The sequence below is a fragment of the Ambystoma mexicanum genome, chromosome 2q (assembly GCF_040938575.1).
Source record: "Ambystoma mexicanum isolate Mex_15411 chromosome 2q, UKY_AmexF1_1, whole genome shotgun sequence".
Taxonomy (NCBI): domain Eukaryota; kingdom Metazoa; phylum Chordata; class Amphibia; order Caudata; family Ambystomatidae; genus Ambystoma; species Ambystoma mexicanum.
Window position 1 is genome coordinate 1,011,578,202 of NC_090924.1, and position 19,613 is coordinate 1,011,597,814.

Here is a 19,613-nt window from a genome sequence, read left to right on the forward strand (position 1 = left end):
TTCCGAAATCCGTATCTGAACTGATCTTCGTGGGCATCCAGAAGACCCTACAGAAGCAAGACATCCATATCCAGAGTCCCCTCACCAGAGTTCAGGACCGAGGGATCAAGGAAACCCTAACCTGAGCTTTTCATTCTTTTCTAGTAATGAGGAAAAGGCGCCAAAACCACAAAGAAACACTGAATTGATTGAACTCCATTGCTGCTGAGTCCCTCTCTTGAGTGCTGCCGCAGGAGCCCACTAGACGTCATCCCTTACGTCACCACGACCAAGGATCAGAAACAAGGTTGTACTGCATTGCATCATGAAGGCAACAAGCTGGAACAACGTCTTCATTTCAAAGATACTGTGGGGCTTGGGATGCATTATCCTTTTGCCATTTGGGGTGCTTCCTATCTTTCGGAGTGTGATTTAACCCTACGCTAATTATACCTCAGCTGACCTGCATTGGCCTTACAGCTTGTGCTTTTTAAAAGTGACTCCTCTTGAGCTGCTGTGTTTTCTCTTTTGAACACTGACTATTTAAGAACATATTTCTGAGAAGAAGAGCATCAGAACTTTGACTTTGTCCATTGACTTTGGCTGTCCTGACTCCCTAAAGGCCTCCTTCTGAACCTATTGGCATTGGCAGTGCTTGTTCCCTCACAGTTTTTAAATATTGAACACTTTAATGCTGGGATATTCACTGCCTGCATCCCTTTGGTAGAATCTAACTGTTTGTATAACCTATCAGTCTGTTGTGATCTAACCCCAACCTTTCCTTCCTAAAAAACAAAATATTGCAAAGTTAATACTATATAAGTGCTATACTGACCTCAAATGATGTTACCTCTGTTTGCTTGAATATGTGTAATATATGAATGAATTGCTCACCTGCTTTATTATTCAGTTTTTGCATTGAATCCGAAATTGGGATTAATGTTACAGCTAATTATTGCTTTTTAAAGAATGATTTAAATACCTGTGTATAAATAAATATATAAAGAATGTATGATATAACTTCAAGTGTGTTTTATTGGATACTTGTATTTACTAATTTCATTGTACAGCTCTAGAGCTCACATTACCCCTCTTAAGAGAAGCCTTGCTGCTCAGTCACACTACCCACTTGTGTAGTACAGGCCTAAATTAAAAGGTGGGTTACCTAACACTAAGAGATAAGGCTTGCATAGTCCCACACCAGTTGGACTGCACTAATTCTTACCTAACAGTCCACCCTTCTTCTGTAAATTAAGCGAGCCGTCCTCCTCCCACCAGCACAAAACAGTGTTATTCTTTGCAGTTAAGACAAGTAGTTTGAAGTTTAGCAACGGAATGCACTTGAGCTATAGCACCTGAAGTTCGAATGGACATTTCTCCTGTTTTTTAAATTTATTTATTGTGACTTCCATTCGGAGAAGCTGAAAATGAATGGCGCTCTAAGAGGTGATGGATTCCAAGTGGCAGTCCCGTCTTGCTGGCCAAAGTGAGCCTGTTGACTATTAAAGACCTCATCATGACTCCCCATGCAATGGATAAAACCTTTGGCTAGTATAGGCCCAGAATAGGAAGTCTTGCTTCAGTCGTGAATTAAAATTCCCACAGGGCACTCACAGGTATGAAAACAACTAGAACTTCATGGTATCCTTCCATTTCCTCCTTAGTTGTAGGAGGATGACGTTGAGCACTTATGCCAATCATAAGCCTGATAGACTCATCGATTGTGGTTGACATGCATCCATTCTTACATGTTTTGTTTTAAGGCTAATGCAAAAATATCTACTAGTGTATTGTCAGAAATCACTTGGTCACACAATCACTAGCGTTCCCAGGTCATGATGGTGGTCGTTCTTTGCATTATGCCATGGATTCACTTGCTTGGAGTCCACACGTCGACTGCATATCAGGATGCCTCGAATCGGCTGAGAGATGGTGTGCGGCACCGATTAATGCACATGGTACCTGCCGGTTTGACCAAGGTGTAAACATATTTATTTATTGTATATATGTATACGTATTATATTTATTAATTCATATTATGCATAGTCATTTATTTTATTTACATACAAAAGTGCACTCTAGGGCCGTTATCATTAAAATAAGACAGCAGTTCAATAATGTAAAGTAAGAAAAAAGCAACACAGAAAAACTGAAAAAAGAAGAGCAGATCCCTCCATTGATTCCATGTACCCAAATGGCAAAATGATAAGCAAAAGATGATAAAGACCACCAACTAAAATATGATACCAATACTGCGTAAAAGCCCATGTTACGTAGTTCCTATATATATTGTGACAGAACTGAAATTTCAGAGCCAGCAGAAACTCTCATACTAGTTGTAGGTTTTTGACACTTAGGGACCTCTAGGGGTATTTGAGCTTTGCTCCTCAATCCCTTGCTGCCCACTGAAACATGCAATTTGTGAGCCAAACAAAATGGTGTCTGAAAATAAATAGCCTTATAGGTCATACAGGAAAGTTTAAAGGTAACAGAGGGGCCATGTAGCAGCCAATACATCTGTTTCACCAGAGGGGATGCGTGCCCAAAGCTTCTATCCCTGATTATCATTCTTGCTGCAGCATGGAGTGCTGCCTTAAAAGCGGCATGAAGCTAGAAGCACTACGAAAACAGTGTTACTAGAGTCAATACAACAACACTTTCTTGAAAGTGATCCCTGCCTCCAGCAAATCTCGTAAGGAGATTCGGGTAGGTTTGCGGGTGCCCGTGGATTTATCTTCCAGCCTGAATATGACAGAACCTCTTTGAAGAGCCATACCTCTTCTGGGAAGTTTAGGAGAGGTTTGGGTGATTATTGGGGAGAAACAGACATAATACAACTTCAAAGGTTTCAGGAAAGGAGAAATTTATATGGGAAAAGGGAGGGGTCGGGTGAGGCTAGTGCAGAGGTTCAGCAAGAGGAAATGGAGTTCTGCGCAACTGTGAATGCTACCCGAGTAGGACAGCACATTAAGCTCTGCAGTAACAGATCTCAGTAGATAAATGCACCTACTGCAGAGATCTATGTGTAACCTTCAGGTGTAAGGTTTGAATCTGGGTAAGAACTACCCCGTTAATCCTTCTGATGTTGATCAAATTAGTGAAGTTCAAGCTAGGATTTCTAAGATCTTGTGTTAGACCAGCAGAGACCGTTGCATGTCAGGCATGCCTGGCTCTGCATTTCATCATTCTGCAGCCAACACATTGAGTATTATAGAGGTTTCTAATATTACAATATAGGCAATTCATAAAAGACATGGGGCCTCATTACAAGTTTGCCGGTCTGGTAACAACGGTACCGGTAAGCTTGCTGGTACCGTTGTTTCCGGACCGGCAAACTACGAGTTCTGCTCGCGGGTGCCTTCCTGCCCGCCAGGTCTGACCTGGCAGGCATTACGGCACCCGCGAGCAGACCTTGACGGATGCACCGGCACCATTCATGAATGGTTCTGGTGCATCCGGCCTCCCCATTCCCATTGAGCCCTATGGCCAGCACCCGGCAAAGGGGAATTACCGGATCCGCCTGGGCTGGAATGCCCCATTAAATCCCCATTGCTGGATGCCGGTAATTTCATGACTCTGCCGGCAGCCGTGCCGGTAATGACCGGCACGGCTCCCGCCAATGTCATAATGAGGCCCATTGACCGCTGAAAAGACTTTGGGGAGAGGGAAGAGACTGTCATGCATTACAGGTGAATGACATTTAATTGTGCTGAGTTTTCTTCCATGATGACTAAAAAGGCAGCACACTTCGCCAGTATTGGATCTTTCATAGATTTGCATGCTGTGAATATTCCCCGTGGTCAGGCTGGGAATCCTCAGTAAAATAGAGCAGTTCAAATTAAATGGAAACTTCAGTCACTTTAATGCTCTATCATCGTTGTTTTGGGTCATACTGTCCACAGCCAATAGGGAACACTCCCTTAACTCCGCCCCTGTCGGCCATCTTCAGATTGTTTTACTGCACATTAGTGTTGGGAGTCCTCAAAAATCGTCTTCATTAATTTGCTTTGAATAATATTGTAAAGTTTTGGAATTTCGACAAAAAAAAATGTTTTTCATCGATGTCGTTCGACCACCCGCAACACAGTTTCAACAAGACCTCCGTCTACAGTTTCTGCCACCGGTGAATGTCGAAGATGATTCAACTATACAGTTGGGCCTACCTCATAACGGAGCCCACGAGAAAGTGCCTGTACAGGGCATGTGTCTGTGTGGGCTGAAGAACGTCTATGTTGAGGACCACCACGAAGAATGCCTCTACTGCCTTCACCTTCGCCTGGAGCATGTCAGCAAGAACTGCGAGATCTGCCAGTCGTTCTCATTGAAAACGCAGAAGGATTGTCATTGCTGACTCATCGCTTGGCTGGAGGACACCTGTGAGGCCTCTGATTCAGCATCGGTACGAAGTCATGCCTCGTTACAGCAGGGCAGGATGGCCCAGCGAACCAGCTCAAGTAAGAGGTACAGATCTCATGACGACCAGGCCAAAAGTGACAAGAGGCAGCAGGAAGCCTCAGGCAAGAGCTCGAGATCATCCCACAAGGCCCAGGCCCCCACGAAGGGAGAGCCAGAGCGGGAAAAGGAACAAAGCTCTTTCCATTGCCCCAAAGAAGCAGTGAGTTCCAGATACAGCTCCAAATCGGGTGAGCATTCTTCTCCGACCTTATCGCAGCTTGCTACGAAGCCATCTTCTTCACACGCCAGGTTGTCTACGTTGAAATCGTCTACCGCAGCTTCCTCTTTTCAGAGAAGCTGGCAATGGCTACAAAGCCTGCAGACTTATCATCATCGACGACGATGCCATCTAAAACTTTGTCCACAATAAAATCTTCTACGTCATCTTCTACAAAATTGTTGACTCCAGTACCGTCGACCAAGACAACAAGATCCTCATCGACAGCAACCTCGACGACTATGACCATGAGCACACCGACTACAGGTGCCTTGTTCACCATACCATCGACAACAGCACTCTCGGTGAGACAGGAATCTCACCGGCTCAGTGTTGCCACAGCTGTGGGTCCAGAGACAAGCACTGACACAGCGGAAGCAGGGCCATCTTAAGCAATTTTGGGGCCTGGGGCATGAACACCCTTGGGGCCGAATCTACCGAACCAAAGTGATTGAGGAATCCGAATATCTGGTTGCACGCCCCTCTTGTCGCGATCACCACCCATGCATATGATATATGATGTGATATGATAGGTTATTTATAACACGCTTAATACCCAAAGGTTTCTAAGACTGGACCCGGGGATCAAACCTTTGTTGTTCTGTGTCAACGTAGCTTGATATGCTGGCTCGCATCGATCAAATTAAGCATGGCTACTCCCTTTCAGTGCTGTTACCATTCTCATTCCTGCTGCAATAAGAATGATAAGCAAGTAGTATTTCAAGGACAACATAAGCAGTCCACAGCGAGGGGACTTGTTTTCTAGTATAGATACAGAACCACCTTTCTTCAATAGCAGCCATGAGGAAGGTACACCGGCCATAGTATAAATGCCAGACAGAGATCGTATGAAAAAGGTGCACATAACCCAGAAGAGACAGAGGCCCCAGATTTTCTGCCTCAAAGAATACAAAAGTGCTCAAGCAAGGACACAGGAGACCGATTGGAAGCACAGAGAAAGCTACATATACCATAGAATAGAGAGTGGGTGAGGATTAGAAGCTCCTGGAAGGTGTCCATATCCAGAAAGGCTGAGATTAGAAAAGGGCACGTGGTTGTGGTGTGCAACATATAAATGCTCACTGTTATTATAGACTAAGCAAGACTATAGCCAGTGAAACCATGAGTGAGCCTTTTTTGAAGATCATACCCTGAGAATGAAATCCCTCTGGGGTGACACTTTTGAGAGGTTTAAGGACTAGTAATTTTGACAGGTTATGCAATATGAGATTAAATAAGATTGGGATCACCCATTGGTTAAAATGAGATGCTGGGATTTGCACCCATTTCGCAATTTCTGCACTTCACAACTTTATTTTCCATTTATTGTCCAATTCTTATCATGAAAAACACAAATCCAGTTTTTAGAACTGACTTGGAACGCACACACATCACATAACTCAAAATGACAATTTTTTAAAACAAAAGTTATAGAAGCATATTAGGCAAAATGGGGATTCTTCTAGCTTCGCTGTCTCCATCATCAAGGGAAGTATACAAGTACAAGCATACTAACTGATGTGATCTTAAAAGATTGAATCTGGCATTCTCTTTTGTATTTTAAAGCTCTTTAAATATGCCCAAAGCAAAGGCTTGTGAAATTGTTATTTATAAACGTGCAGATAAACCTTTGAATTGTATAAAAAAGCAAACTGTTTTGTGTAAAATGAGCAGACCTTAAAATATGTTTGCCAGGGCCATGCTATATCTGGTCCACTTCCTTCTGTCTAGAACCCCTTCCAAATAAATGGCATATATAAAAAATATATAAAAAGAAAGATCAGGTAATGGATTAAACAATGCCACCAACATGTGAGAAGGTAAACCTTTTCACAGACCACAGCGCAATATGGTCAGTGATATAATATGATTTGTCGATGGATAAGTATTATCTGCTGGCAAAGCTAGAATATGAGAAGGAATGCCTTGGTTGCACAGTGCTGAATTTGATTAGCTAATCGCATCACCAGACTAACACTTTATGCTCATTATTAGGGGTAGCTGCCTTGCTTTTGCAACCACCCATCTGAAGAAACCAATTTCTAGACCTTCACCATATTGATGCTTTGTTTGTTTTTATAGCGGCCGCTATCTGATGCAGGTACATTGCTGATAATAGCACCTGATGTGCTACAAAGCAAAGTACATATTCATGCAGGTTATCAACCTCAGAGATAGGAATCTCAGAATTTGCCTTGCTGGAGCTTGGTTTTGTAATCTTGCATATGAACACGGATCTCTGCAATGAGTGCTTAACACACTGAGCTATATTCTGAACCATCCCAGCAATCGAATGTATCAATATGCATTTCAACTTTGGCTATTTCACATGATCACTTTGATCCCCACAGAAAGGTCAGAATGCTACAGGAGTTGTGCCATAGTGAATGCACAAACTATGTATGCCACAGTGAACACAGAAAGCATTTGAGAATAAATGAATCAGAGCAGAATGTTACTTACATCAACAGACAGGCAATAGATTTGGCCTCAGCAGAATTCCAGGTGGCCTGGTGGTCCCAGAGCCGAATTTTACACAATCAGAGGTGGAGTACATGGTTGTACCAGAGCAACCATCCTCCCATAGGGCTCAGAAGAGTCCACCTCAGGGTGAGGTAAGTGGGGCACCCCAGAGATCGACCTGTTTCCCACACACAGCAACAGCCGTTGCAAGGCTTTTGCCAGCTGGTTTCCTGATCCAGAGAGCTTGGGCCACCCCTTTACGTTCCCTGGGAGGGGACATTCCTGTATGCTTTTCCCCCATTCCTCTGGTGCCACGAGTCCTACACACTTTCAAACAGTATTAGTTTAAACTGACATTAGTGACACCTGCATGGCGAGACAGTATTGGTACTCAGAGCTCTTGGCTCTTTCAGTGACAGCTCATATCAGGCTACCCCCGCACCAGTCGCTCTTGTCCAGGAACCGGGGAACGGTTCTGCAACACGACCCGGCCTCTCTCAAACTGACGGCCTGGCTCCTGTGTTCCTAGAATTTGGGTCCCTTTCCCTCCTTGCCAGGACATGTTGGCTAAAGCAAGCGCCCTTGCCACTCTGAAATGCTACAAGAACAAGTGGAAACATTTCCAGGTGTGGTGCAGAGGGCATCACCTGCGTCCCCAATTCATCATACCAGAGGCTCTACTATGGTATCTCTTGTCGCTGGCGGAGTCGGGTTTAACGCAATCCTGCTTTAAGGTGCACCTGGCTGCAATCTCCAGATACTGCCGGTCCTCGGGAAAGTTTTCGCTTTGGTTCCATCGGCTTGTGAAAGAGTTTCTACGAGGTTTGTTCTGTTAATTTCCTCCAGTCCACCTCCCCGCACCAGCCTGGGAACTCAATTTACTGCTCAAAAGGCTAATGAGACCCCCCTTTGAGCCCATGCACCAGGCATCCATCAAGCACCTGTTATGGAAGACGGCTCTTTTGGTGGCAATTACTTCCGCAAGGCGAGTGGGAGAGCTACAGGCATTTTCTTCAAAACCACCTTATTTGACGTTCACACAAGAACAAGGCTGTATTTTGAGCTAATCCAAGGTTCATACCCAAAGTACCTACTAACTTTCATCTTAACCAACAGGTGGTGTTACCAGTGTTCTTCGGCTCTCCCTCATCTCAGGCAGAGAGGGCACACACTGGATATGGTGCATGCCCTCAAGAACTATGTGGCCCACACAAAGAAACTCTGGCTAAAAGATCAACTGTAGCATTCAGACTGACAGGGCCTTACAAGGCTGTCTTCAAGTCTTCTATTGCCAGATGGATTACAGCCTGCACCGCTTCCGGGTTGACCCAGAGCGCATTGCACCACAACAGTGGCCATGACTACTGTTTTTCTCCCTGCCATCCCACTGCGGTACAAGTGTTGCACAGCCACCTGGAGGTCAATTGCACACATTCACCAGATTCTACTGCGTCAACAGGGATTCTGCAGAGGAGTCTAGAGTCGGCCAGGCAGTTCTACGAAACCTGTTTGCATAAGGTTGGAGGAAAGTCTCCTGTGGTAAGTGATATGGGAGCTCCTCCACCCTTGTGTATTGGTTGTTTTGCTGCTTTGTAATCTATACACAGCATTTGAATCAATTAAAGATCCAATGCTGGAGAAGGAATAAGTTACATACCTGTAACTCCTGTTCTCCAGCATTGGTATCTTTCATAGATTCGCATGCGACCCTCCCCACTACGCCTCATGGCTTGTCATTTGGCTCTTACTGCTACTTTATGTGTGCTTGCCAAATCTGCAGATGGCCGACAGAGGCAGAGTTAAGGGAGTTTCCCATAATGACTGTGGGCAGTAGGACCCAAAACAATGACGATATAGCACTAAAGTGACTGAAGTTTCAGTTTAATTTAAACTGCTCTATTTTACAGAGAATTCACAGTCTCATGACGGGAACTATTGACAGCATGTGAATCTATGAAAGATACCAATGCTGGAGAAGAGGAGTTACAGGTAAGTAACTTATTCCTTCCATTCCTGTCCTCTGATCTCACTTACTATTTCATATTTTAGAGACAAAAAAGTTCACAATCCAAGTAAGGCAACTAATGCTAACGAAAAGTTACACATTAAATAGGCGTTTTTTTTATTTTGAAAGATATTAAAAACATTGAAAAATGTGTAACTTTTAATAACACTGTCCCGTGTTTAATCCAAAGCTCAGGTATTATTGAATTGCTGAATATGGACATGCTGAACTGAAAATTCCTGGTATTATTCTTTTCAAAAACATGTTTAGATTCAAGTGTGCAGTTATTTGAACATGTGTAAAGGACCCTATGAATGGGCAGAAGCAATATAAATTACCTCTTACCTTTATTATATTCTAGGAAGGCTTTTGGGCTGATAATATGTGCGAAAAGAAACTGGGGTACATCTGTAAGAGGAGTCCATTACCCCATGAACCAGGACATATGGAACCCACTGACCCCGGGTGTAGTAAAGTAAGTATGTCGTCTAAATGGATGCTGATACTGTTGCTGCTCGTGTCACAGAATGAGAACGTATATGAGATCAAGTCAACACCTTAGTTTAATAAAGAATAACTGAATTTGATGTACTTAATCAATAGTAATTCCATTTTAGGAATGACAATTGTTTAACGTCAGTGTCCAATACCAATTTGCATGATTATTCAAAGAAATGTAGCGATTAAAATATGAATGGGTTTTACAACATTGAAAGCATGATTTAGGGCCTCATTACGACCCCGGAGGTAGCCGTGCTGGTAAAAATGCAACGGCTGCCACCAGAGTTGTGTTTTTTTCCAGCACCTGGCTTTGGGAAATTACCGGCCGTAAAAAGTAACTTCCCATTCGAGTCCCATAGGACTCAAATGGGAATGGGGAGGATGGTAGCATCGGCACCATTCATTATTGTGCCGGTGCTACCATCAAAGTCTGCGAGCGGGTGCCGTTCCGCCCCCCAGGTCAGACCTGGCGGGCGGGGGGGCATCCGGCCCACAAACTTGTATTCTGCTGGTCCAGTAACAACGGTGCCGTAAGGCTACCGGACCCACAGGGTTGTAATGACCCCCTTAGTCTTCTGTGGAGAACCGAGGGGAAATTGTTTGTGATGGTTATTTTTATGAGCATAAACTGGCTTGGCGCTGTGTATAGTCACTTACACTGATGTCCCAGCTCTCTGTCAATTTCCTCCTGCAATTCCATCCAAGGGCCTCTTTCTTTTTTTTTTTATAATTTTTATTTTTGTTCAGAGGGTTACAACACTACTAAACAGGTTGGCAGTTGGCGAAGCACATCGATCATAACAACATAGATAGGTGTTAACAGTATAGGTTGCACATTTTCACATTGCGTAGCAGTACTAGAGAGGTGACATCGGATTATCTTCTCCATCAGATATCATATTACACAAATATAGCCTGAACAGTGCCCATATATCTTTGGGCCGGCATCTCGATGGCAATGTTATAATAAATTGTTCCTCCAGTTCGTTAATCATTGACAAGTCTTTCAAGAAGTCCAGCCGCTTTGGAGGATGTATTGATTTCCAACATTTCAGTATATTACTGTAACGCTCACCTGATTCTCGCAGAGGCGCCGGTCTTGACTGGGCGACTACCGTATCTTCAAAGATGATGTGCAGCACCCGGTTGGCTCTTTGGGCTGGACCTCTGTGCCCTGTATGCCTGACGTGCAGAGTAAGATGTCTGCAGATAGAAAATACGGGGTTAATGAACTGGGGTTATTGGGGTGTCCCTATCTCTTTCCTCTTCTCCTCTCCTGTAGACCCCCACAGGTTAACGCTCTCACCTTAGGTAAGTGAATGCTGAGCTCTCCATCTGCCTCGGGGCAGGGTGCTGTAACCAGTTTCTTCACTGGATAGGTAGCGCAGGCCTCTTGACTTCAGAGGACTGCTGTCCGTCGTTTACTGCACGAACGGTAAGTTTCGAGTAACTCAAATGTCTTTAAAGTCTTTAATAATGATGTCTCTTGTTTTGCAGGGTTCCGGCGATGGCGGATGACGGGCTGAAGTGAGTTGAAGATGGAGCCCGTGTGATGAATAGAAGCGCCTGGAAGCACGTAAGTAAGCGCTTGTTGCCAGCTTCACGAAGCGCTCTAACTGTCTTTTTATTTTGCAGGTACAAGTTCGGAGCGGCTGCAGGGTGCCGGGATACCCACTGGGTTGGATGTGGAAAGGAGTAATGGCACGTGAGTATTAAAGTTCCCCAATGTCTTTAAACGCACCTTGTTTTGTCTTTCAGATGCGGGATGCAGCGCCGACGGCCTCCGGAGCGTGCGAAGAGTTGGTAAGCTTTTGTCTTTCAGATGCCGGAATGCAGTGTGAAGACCTCCGGAGCGCACGAAGAGTAGGTAAGCCTTTGCCTTTCAGATGCCGGAATGCTAACCTGTTCTTTCTTGTCTTTATAGGTGTTGCTGAAGACTGGATTCAGGATGGTAAGCCTTTTTCCTTAGGCCCAGGACCGGATGCAGAAGACACGATGAGCGTTCTGCTGCAGAGGGTGCAGAATAACGCAAAGCAAGATTCATCCACCGGGTGTGGTTTAAATAGCCTCCTGTAGTGCTTAGGTGTCTCCTTCCACAGCCACGCCTAAGTAAGAAAAGAGTTCCTGGTAAAAAAAGAGTTCCTGCCTTCCAGAAGAGTTCCAGTGTTCTGAATCTAGGGAGTGGCTCCAGCCCCACCCAACAGGAAAAGTAGTTCCAAACAGAAGAGGATCAGAGGCTCAACTGGCAGGCAAGTAAGCAGCATGGTCTGCTGCAGGTAAGTCCACCCAAGCATTATGAGCCCGGCGCTTCCAGCGCTGGGACTGGACATATTTATGAGCCTGGTGCCACTGGCGCCAGGACTGGGTCCAAAAGGTCCCAATTGGGACTGGTTGGCACTCGGAACCTGGGTTATGGATCTGCTTCCAAGGGAGTTGGGAAAACCCTGACCTTTTGGAAGCAGAGATCATGACAATTACGTTTTGCAACCACACATGCCAAGTTAAATAGTCGTCTAGTGGTGGTAGCGGTTTTACCGATATCCCCAAAGAGATATTTCAGTGGGGAAGGTGTGGCAGGTATCGCTGTGATATCTTCCAGAATCTCTGCCACCTCCCCCCAGAATGCAGTGACCAGTGGACAGGCCCAGTACATATGAAAAGAGTCTGCGTCAGGGGCATCGCATTTAGGGCATTTTCCTGTGTGACCTTGTACAAATTTAACCAACTTAGCTGGGGTATAGTGTAGCTGGTTAAGGACCTTAAACTGAATGAGCCGAAGCCCTGAATTCATGGATACATGTTTGGTCAGCTGGCAATATCTCAACCACGTGTCTTCACCTAGTTCCACCCCCAGGTCACGTTCCCAGTTCCCCTTAATATCATTGCTTGACTTGGAATGTGTTTGGACTAGACTGTAGAGCGCAGACAGACTTTTACTATGACCACCAGGTTCCGTTATGGCTGCAATACATTCATGTATGGCAGGTTCCTCTGGGAACGAGGGCCATTTAGCGGCAAAGGTAGCCCTCATTCTATGAAACTGAAATCGCTTAAGGTGATCTCCACCCACCAGTCCAATAAAATTGTCAAGAGCACAGTATTTTCCTTCCGGAAACATATCGCGCATTCAAAATTGCTTTTGTGGGTCCCAAGCACCCTGGAGGGCCCTATCAAACGTGGGGCTTATGCCTGGGAAGTTCCATAGTGGTACTTCTGGATCATACAGGGTTGTAAGGGCGAGCCTATTATATATCATAGACCATGCGCGTACAGTGGCGCTGACAGGGTCGTATTTGCATGGCTCTTTTCGTTTAAGGTCGAACATGACTGCTCGTAGTTCTATAGGGGAGGCCGCAAATCTCTCCAGGGGGATGTGTGGAGCAGTGTCTTCCGGGTCAAACCAGTGTCTCGCAAAGTGTGCCTGAGATGTTAAGTAATAGAGTTCGAAGTCTGGGGCTGCAATCCCACCCTTTTCAAAAGGTTCTGTCATTTTGGACCATTTCAACCTAGGCGTCTTCCCTCCCCATACAAAAGATGGTGGTTAGAGTGTTGAGTTTATTAAAGAAGGCTCTGCCCGGCCAGATCGGTATATTGCAAAAGAAATATAGGAGTTTGGGTAACACCGTCATCTTAAGCAAGGATATTCACCCATATAGGGATAATGGGAGCCTATTCCAGGATTGTAGTTTAGCTGTAAGGGATTGTAAAAGTTCACCGTGAATTTCAGTGTACAGTGTGCTCCAGTCTTTTGAGACCATGATCCCCAAATAGCGGATATGTATAGGTGACCATTTAAATCGTAGTGTATCCGACATTTCTCTAGTACTGGGTGTGAGCGGGAACAGTTCCGACTTGGATACGTTGATCTTGTATCCTGAGTATTCATAGAACGTCTCAACCTCCAACATGATTGGGCTTAGATTTACTTCTGGGTTCCTAATGTATAATAGGGTATCGTCCGCATAAAGGGAGATGATCTGCGGCCTTCCCGTCATGCGTAGGCCTCTACATGCATGGTTTTGTCGGACATATTCAGCCATGGGTTCTATGGTGAGCGCGAACAGGATTGGGGAAAAGGGGCAGCCCTGCCTAGTGCCTCTGCCCAGTCGGAACAGGGGCGACACTGTTTGATTAGTTAGTATTTTCGCTCCCGGGGAGGTGTGCAGTAGCCTAACACAGCTGACAAAGTAGCTCCCCAACCCAAACCTCTCAAGGACCTGAAACAGATAGACCCAGGAGACAGAATCAAACGCCTTCTCGGCATCAAGGGAAGCCGCCACCGTGCCTGCCGTCGGATCTATATGTGCCATAACTCCGAAGAGTCTGCGCAAATTGAGAGTAGTAGACCTTGTTGGTACAAAGCCCGCCTGGTCGGGATCCACCAGTATGGGCATGTAGGGCAGCAGCCTGGTGGCAAGAATTTTGGCGAAGATCATAGCATCTGTGTTAATAAGCGAAAGGGGTCTATATGACCCCATGTCATGAGGGGGTCTACGAGGTTTAAGCAGAACAGTTATGACTGCCTCTCGCATGGTGTCTGGTAGTATACCACATTCCATTGCTTCTTCCCAAACTGTCAGTAAAATAGGTGCGAGTACGTCGTGATATTCTTTGTAGATTTCGGCGCCGAGTCCTTTAGGACCAGGGGCCTTACCAGAGGTTAACGCCTTTATTGCCTCCGTAATTTCATTTAGTGTTATGGGGCTATCCAATAGCATGCGCGTATCAGAGGTCAAGGTCGGGAGATCAATGACATGTAAATAACTTGCTATTTCTTCTTTAGTTTTGGTGTCTCTATTAGAGTATAATGTTTTGTAGAATGCAGCAAACATGTCATTGATTTCTTGTTCACCATTTACTATGTCCCCATTAGGTGCCTGTATAGCTGTTATAGGGGGATGACCATGCTCGATTTTGAGCGTCTGGGCAAGGAGTTTCCCTGCTTTATTACTTTCCCCGTATCTACGAGCTCGGATCGGGGCAGCCATATACTGTACTTCCCTTGCAGCGAGTTTATTAAAGTCTGTCAATGTTGTGTGGATATCTAGAAGGGCCTCCTTACTGTGTGTACAGGTGTATTCAAACTCCAGGAGCTCGAGTTTGGCTTCTGTGGCGTCCAGCTCTTGTCTAACTGCTTTAAGCAAACCTGTGGTTTTAGCCATAATTGCACCCCGAACCCAAACCTTAAATGTTTCCCATAACGTGGCGCGCCGTTTTACCGACCCCTCGTTCAGTTGAACAAATTCCTCTATTTCAATACGCAATGATTCACAGACATTCGGGTCTCTAAGTAGGGCAGGGGGCATTCTCCAGCATCTGGCCTTGGGGACAGCCTCATCAACCCTCAGAGTAAGTGAAACAGGGGAGTGATCTGAGAGGGTGCGGGGATACGTTTCACACTGCTGGACCATATTCACAAGTGTAGAGCTTATTAACCAGTAATCAATACGAGATTCTGAGTCATGCACTGATGAATAAAATGTGAAGCGCTGCTCTAGGGGGTGCAATTCATGCCAGATGTCAACTATAGTCATTTGTTGCATTATTTGTCGTATGGCTAATGCGGCTCGGGTTAAGGGTCTGTATGTCGTTGTAGACCTGTCAAGAGATGCGTCAAGGATTGTATTGAAATCACCCCCCCAGACCACCGCACTTTCTCCGCTTCAATCAATATATTATATATGGCATTGTAGAATTCAGGGTCGTCAATATTGGGGCCGTACGTGTTAACCAAGACCATATTTCGCCCTGCCAACTCTCCCCATACCAACACATATCTTCCCTGTTGATCGATCTTAACGTCCTGAGTGCGGAAGCCCAGTTTCGGGTGTATTAGGGTGAGGACTCCTCTAGATTGGGAGGAGTATTCGGTGTAATATCTCAGAGGGCCCCACCTAGACAGGAAATTGTAGCAAACCTGCCCTAGTGCGTGTGTCTCCTGCAACAGTATAATCTGAGGGCTACGTCTGGTAACATATGCTGCGATTTTTCTAGATTAAATTGGGTTGTTCAAGCCTCGTATGTTCCATGAAAGGAGTTTAACACTTACACCTTTGTCACTCAGTACCATAGTATAATGTCAATGTCAATAAGTGAAGTAGTTCGCTCGTGCCATAAACCATAACTGTCGTGCCCGTTGCAACCTGACTCTGTATTTTAAAACATTTGCCAACTGTGGCAACAAACCATAATTCCCCAAACAGGCCCAGTATATCGCCAGGCTCAACCATACCCCACATATCCCCCCATCCCCCACCCGCATCATCAACCCCAACCAGATGATGTACCCCTTGAAACATATCCTGAGAAAACTCCTTGGGGTGTGAGTTGCGCCACATAGCAGCCACACCTGGAATCGTCACGGCTCAATCTCAACAATGAACAACAATCAGGGCCGCCCGGACCCTTCGATTTGAGACATTAAATCAGTGCAGCCACAACCACAGGGAAAGTCAACCAGCGGGGTCATCAGGCTCTCTCGCGCGCTCAGGTAGATTCTGATTTGCGGCCCGGGCCGGCAAAGGGATAGAAGCCTCAACATATGACATGGCTTCAGCAGGAGTCTCAAAGAAGTGGGCTCGGCCCCCATGTTGTATCCTCATTTTTGCCGGAAAGACGAGTGAATAGGGTACCTGACGGAGTCTCAGTTGTTTCTTAACAGGTTCATAGGATCTTCTCAGTGTCTGTACATTAGTAGAAAAATCCGGATATATATGTATCCTGTTGTTTTCATGTAGCAAAGTGCCCTTCTCCCTGGAAAGTCGCAGGATAGCGTCCCTGTCCCTATAGTTGAGGAGGCGAGCCACTATCGTGCGAGGTGGCGCACCCGGTTTAGGCGGAGGCGCCAGCGTGCGGTGAGCGCGCTCCACAAGGAAGTGGGCCGAGAAGGAGTCTGGACCAAGGAGATCTTTCAGGAGGGCCTCCACTTGGCGCTCCATAGAACCTTTACCAAATGACTCAGCCACCCCGACCAGGCGGATGTTGTTCCTCCTGGAACGAGATTCAAGGTCCTCACATTTGTCGAGGGTTTTCCGGAGGTCGCCCTTCAGCTGAGCGATATCGCGGGCATGTTGCATTATCGAATCCTCATTAATGCCAATCCTATTTTCGGCTTCCGTAATACGTGTGCTTTCTTTGTCCACCCTCGCCTTCAGGGAGCTGATTGTCGCCCCAATATCGTCCAATTTAGTATAACTGCCATGAAGCCGTTTTGGACCATTGACATCAGCCGGTCCTCTCTTTCGTCCATCCGGAGCTCCGCCTGAGTAACAATGGTTGCAGCGGGGACGCCGCGGACCCGCCGGGTTGGGAGCTGGCGTAAGAGTCCATTGGAGCCGTTTTTTTGGAGCGCACTCCCTTCTGGTCGTGGCGGCCCATATGGCGAGCCGAATGGCCTGTGTCCTCCCACATAGCTCAGCACGTTTGCATCAAGCTGTAGGGTCTATATCATGGATGGATCCCACCAGCAAGTGTCTTTATGGCATGACACGAGGGCCCAGAGCACACGAAGCACCACAAGGGCACAGAGGTGTTTTAAGTATACAGTTCAGCTATGCCTCGGTGGCCTTCTGCGAAAGGGGGGCGTTGAATTAAGGATATTCGGTGTCCTGTGCAACGCCGCTTCGCACAAACTTCAATGGCGTGTTACGCGCAGGTCGTCCACGCGGTCCAGCGCCGCGCAGCGCGCAGGCAATGGCAAAGTGCGCCACCAGTCGTACCCAAGATGGGTCACAAAATCAGCCCAGAATGTCCTCCGTGCGGTTCGTCAGCCCGCACCTCAAATGTGCTCCATAGGGGTGTAGTATGAGTCGCCACCCCTGCACAGTGATTCCAGCCGCTGCCCCCACCCGCAATGGCCACCCAGTAGACGCTACACACAGCCGAGGGCCTCCTTCCCACTAGCAGCTCCCGCCACACATCTCCCAGCCGCGTGGGCCGCCCCACGTGTGCTTACTTGCACCCTCGTAGCAGCTAGGGTCCAGAATGCCCAACGGGGCCCGCAGTCACAGCGTTCGGCCTCCGGCCCACTACGGTGCTGCAGGCAGGCCCGAGGTCCACCTCCACCTCACGTAGCCGCCGACAGGGCTCTTTCAAGTGCGCCTCATCCACCGGGCACTCACACGACCAGGGGGCGTCATCCGCCGGCTCCACCGCCCATCCAGGCCTCCCGGGGTTCAATCCTGCGAGGATCGGAGTGTCCAGCCCCTTCTGCAGAAATCAGCACGGGCGCAGCTCCCAGCGTGTCGCAGCCCCTTCCCCCGCGACTCGGAGGAGAATCTTCCGGAGCTCTAGGGCGGCTCGTCTGCCAGCCGCGACCCGTCGGATCTTCGGGACAACCTCACTCCGGGGTAGTCCGACGCCACAGCCTCTGGATCGCACAGTTTGTGCACAGATATTAGCTCCACTCAGCGCTGCATTTTTTAAAGTCCATAGGCGGCCCTGAACAAGGATGTAGATAGAGAAGGATTCATTTGAGCCGGAGCTCCTGGGCTAGGCTGCCATACCAGTCGTGCGCAACAGCGCCCCCCAAGGGCCTCTTTCTGAGGTTGGCGGTAATGCTAATAATATGTGTATTTTAAATACCACTTCTTTTCAAAATAACACCAAATTATTAGTTAGGCTCACATGGGATATGTACGGCATAGAAAGTACTGCATGGGTTAAATATGATTTATTTACTGTGTTCTCAAATACCTGCACCAATTGAAAGATGTTTCGATCACTGTTTGGGGAGTACCATCATTTGTCACGCATTGCCATGTGAGTTCAGCCCCTCCATGCTTCTGATAGTGTGATTAGCTGAGTGAATGATAATAGTACTTTGAAAACGTGTGCATATGACCACTGCATTTAAGGTCTATCCCCAGTGTGCAGCAGTCAAATGCCAAGCACAGCCCCAAAACCCCCACTCCTCATCATCTGACTGAACAGTCAAAATATGTGAGTTGTATTGTTGCATATCTAGGTGTTGCTGCCATTTATCTATGACACTGGCAATCTAAAGTTCCACAATAGTGGCACAATTTGCCTGGTAACATAATCACCATGTAAAAACAACTCCACATGTCTGAGTTTTGCACTCCTATGCTTCATAATATAGATAACTCAGAGAAGAGATAAACCCACACATTCCACTGCTGTCATCATATGGTACTTTCAGCCTCAAATACCCCAATATTGCCATCATAAATTTGGAACAGTGGCCAAACGGGAAAGTATCACCTCAGGTGTGCAGAAGATGCCATCATATGACAAGTGCATTTTCAAATGCAATAGTAACGTCATAATTGGCCTAATTTAAAAAAGGTTTAGCGTGGCGCAAAGTTACTTTGTGCCACAAAAGTACACTTTGTGCCACAGTAAACACCATTTTACGATTCACAGATCGGACTTTGCGCTGGACCTTCCACTTTAGCACCCTGCCGAGCGTTTTGCGTGGGAGTGAATTCAGCGCACGCGAATGGCCACCTCAAAGAAGGAAAAGGGGGTGGTACATGCAAATCGAGGGTAATGAGGAATAACATGGGAGTGAGGAGGGAGGTAGCGTGCAAACTACAAACATGCTCCATCAACCGTATTCACAAAAACAATAGCACCATTGTGTTGACTGCAAAGGAAAACAATCTTATTGCAGCCTGTCATCCGTCACAAAAACCAAAAGTGCTATGAAACAGCACATATAAAAAGTGCAATGCAATCCGAACGAACAATCGATTGCCACAATGCTGGATCCTGCATTGCTAGCACTGATATTACTACATGGAAGGAGGAGGACGGTCAGAATCTTCCATCCACGAACAACAATATTTGGAATACCAGATGAGGAGGTGTATGGAAGATAGTGCTTTCCCCCCCATGTCATACTAGACCTCGTCAGGGAGTGGGAGAGTGACCTGTTATCACCCACTATGTGCTCACAGGTTGCGACTTGCGACACCACTGGTCAAAGTGCTATCACCCTTAACTTCCCTGCCACGGGTCAAAGTGCTATCA

General features: G+C 46.5%; 1 protein-coding gene across 1 annotated transcript in view; it reads left to right on the forward strand.

The window, feature by feature from the left end:
- The window catches only part of LOC138569908 (macrophage mannose receptor 1-like), a 745,141-nt gene that overhangs the window by 251,696 nt on the left and 473,832 nt on the right, over nucleotides 1–19,613 (forward strand). Inside the window, exon 9 of the mRNA XM_069648337.1 lies at nucleotides 9,481–9,594. Coding sequence (XP_069504438.1) covers nucleotides 9,481–9,594 — 114 coding nt within the window. The remainder of the gene's footprint in view (nucleotides 1–9,480; nucleotides 9,595–19,613) is intronic.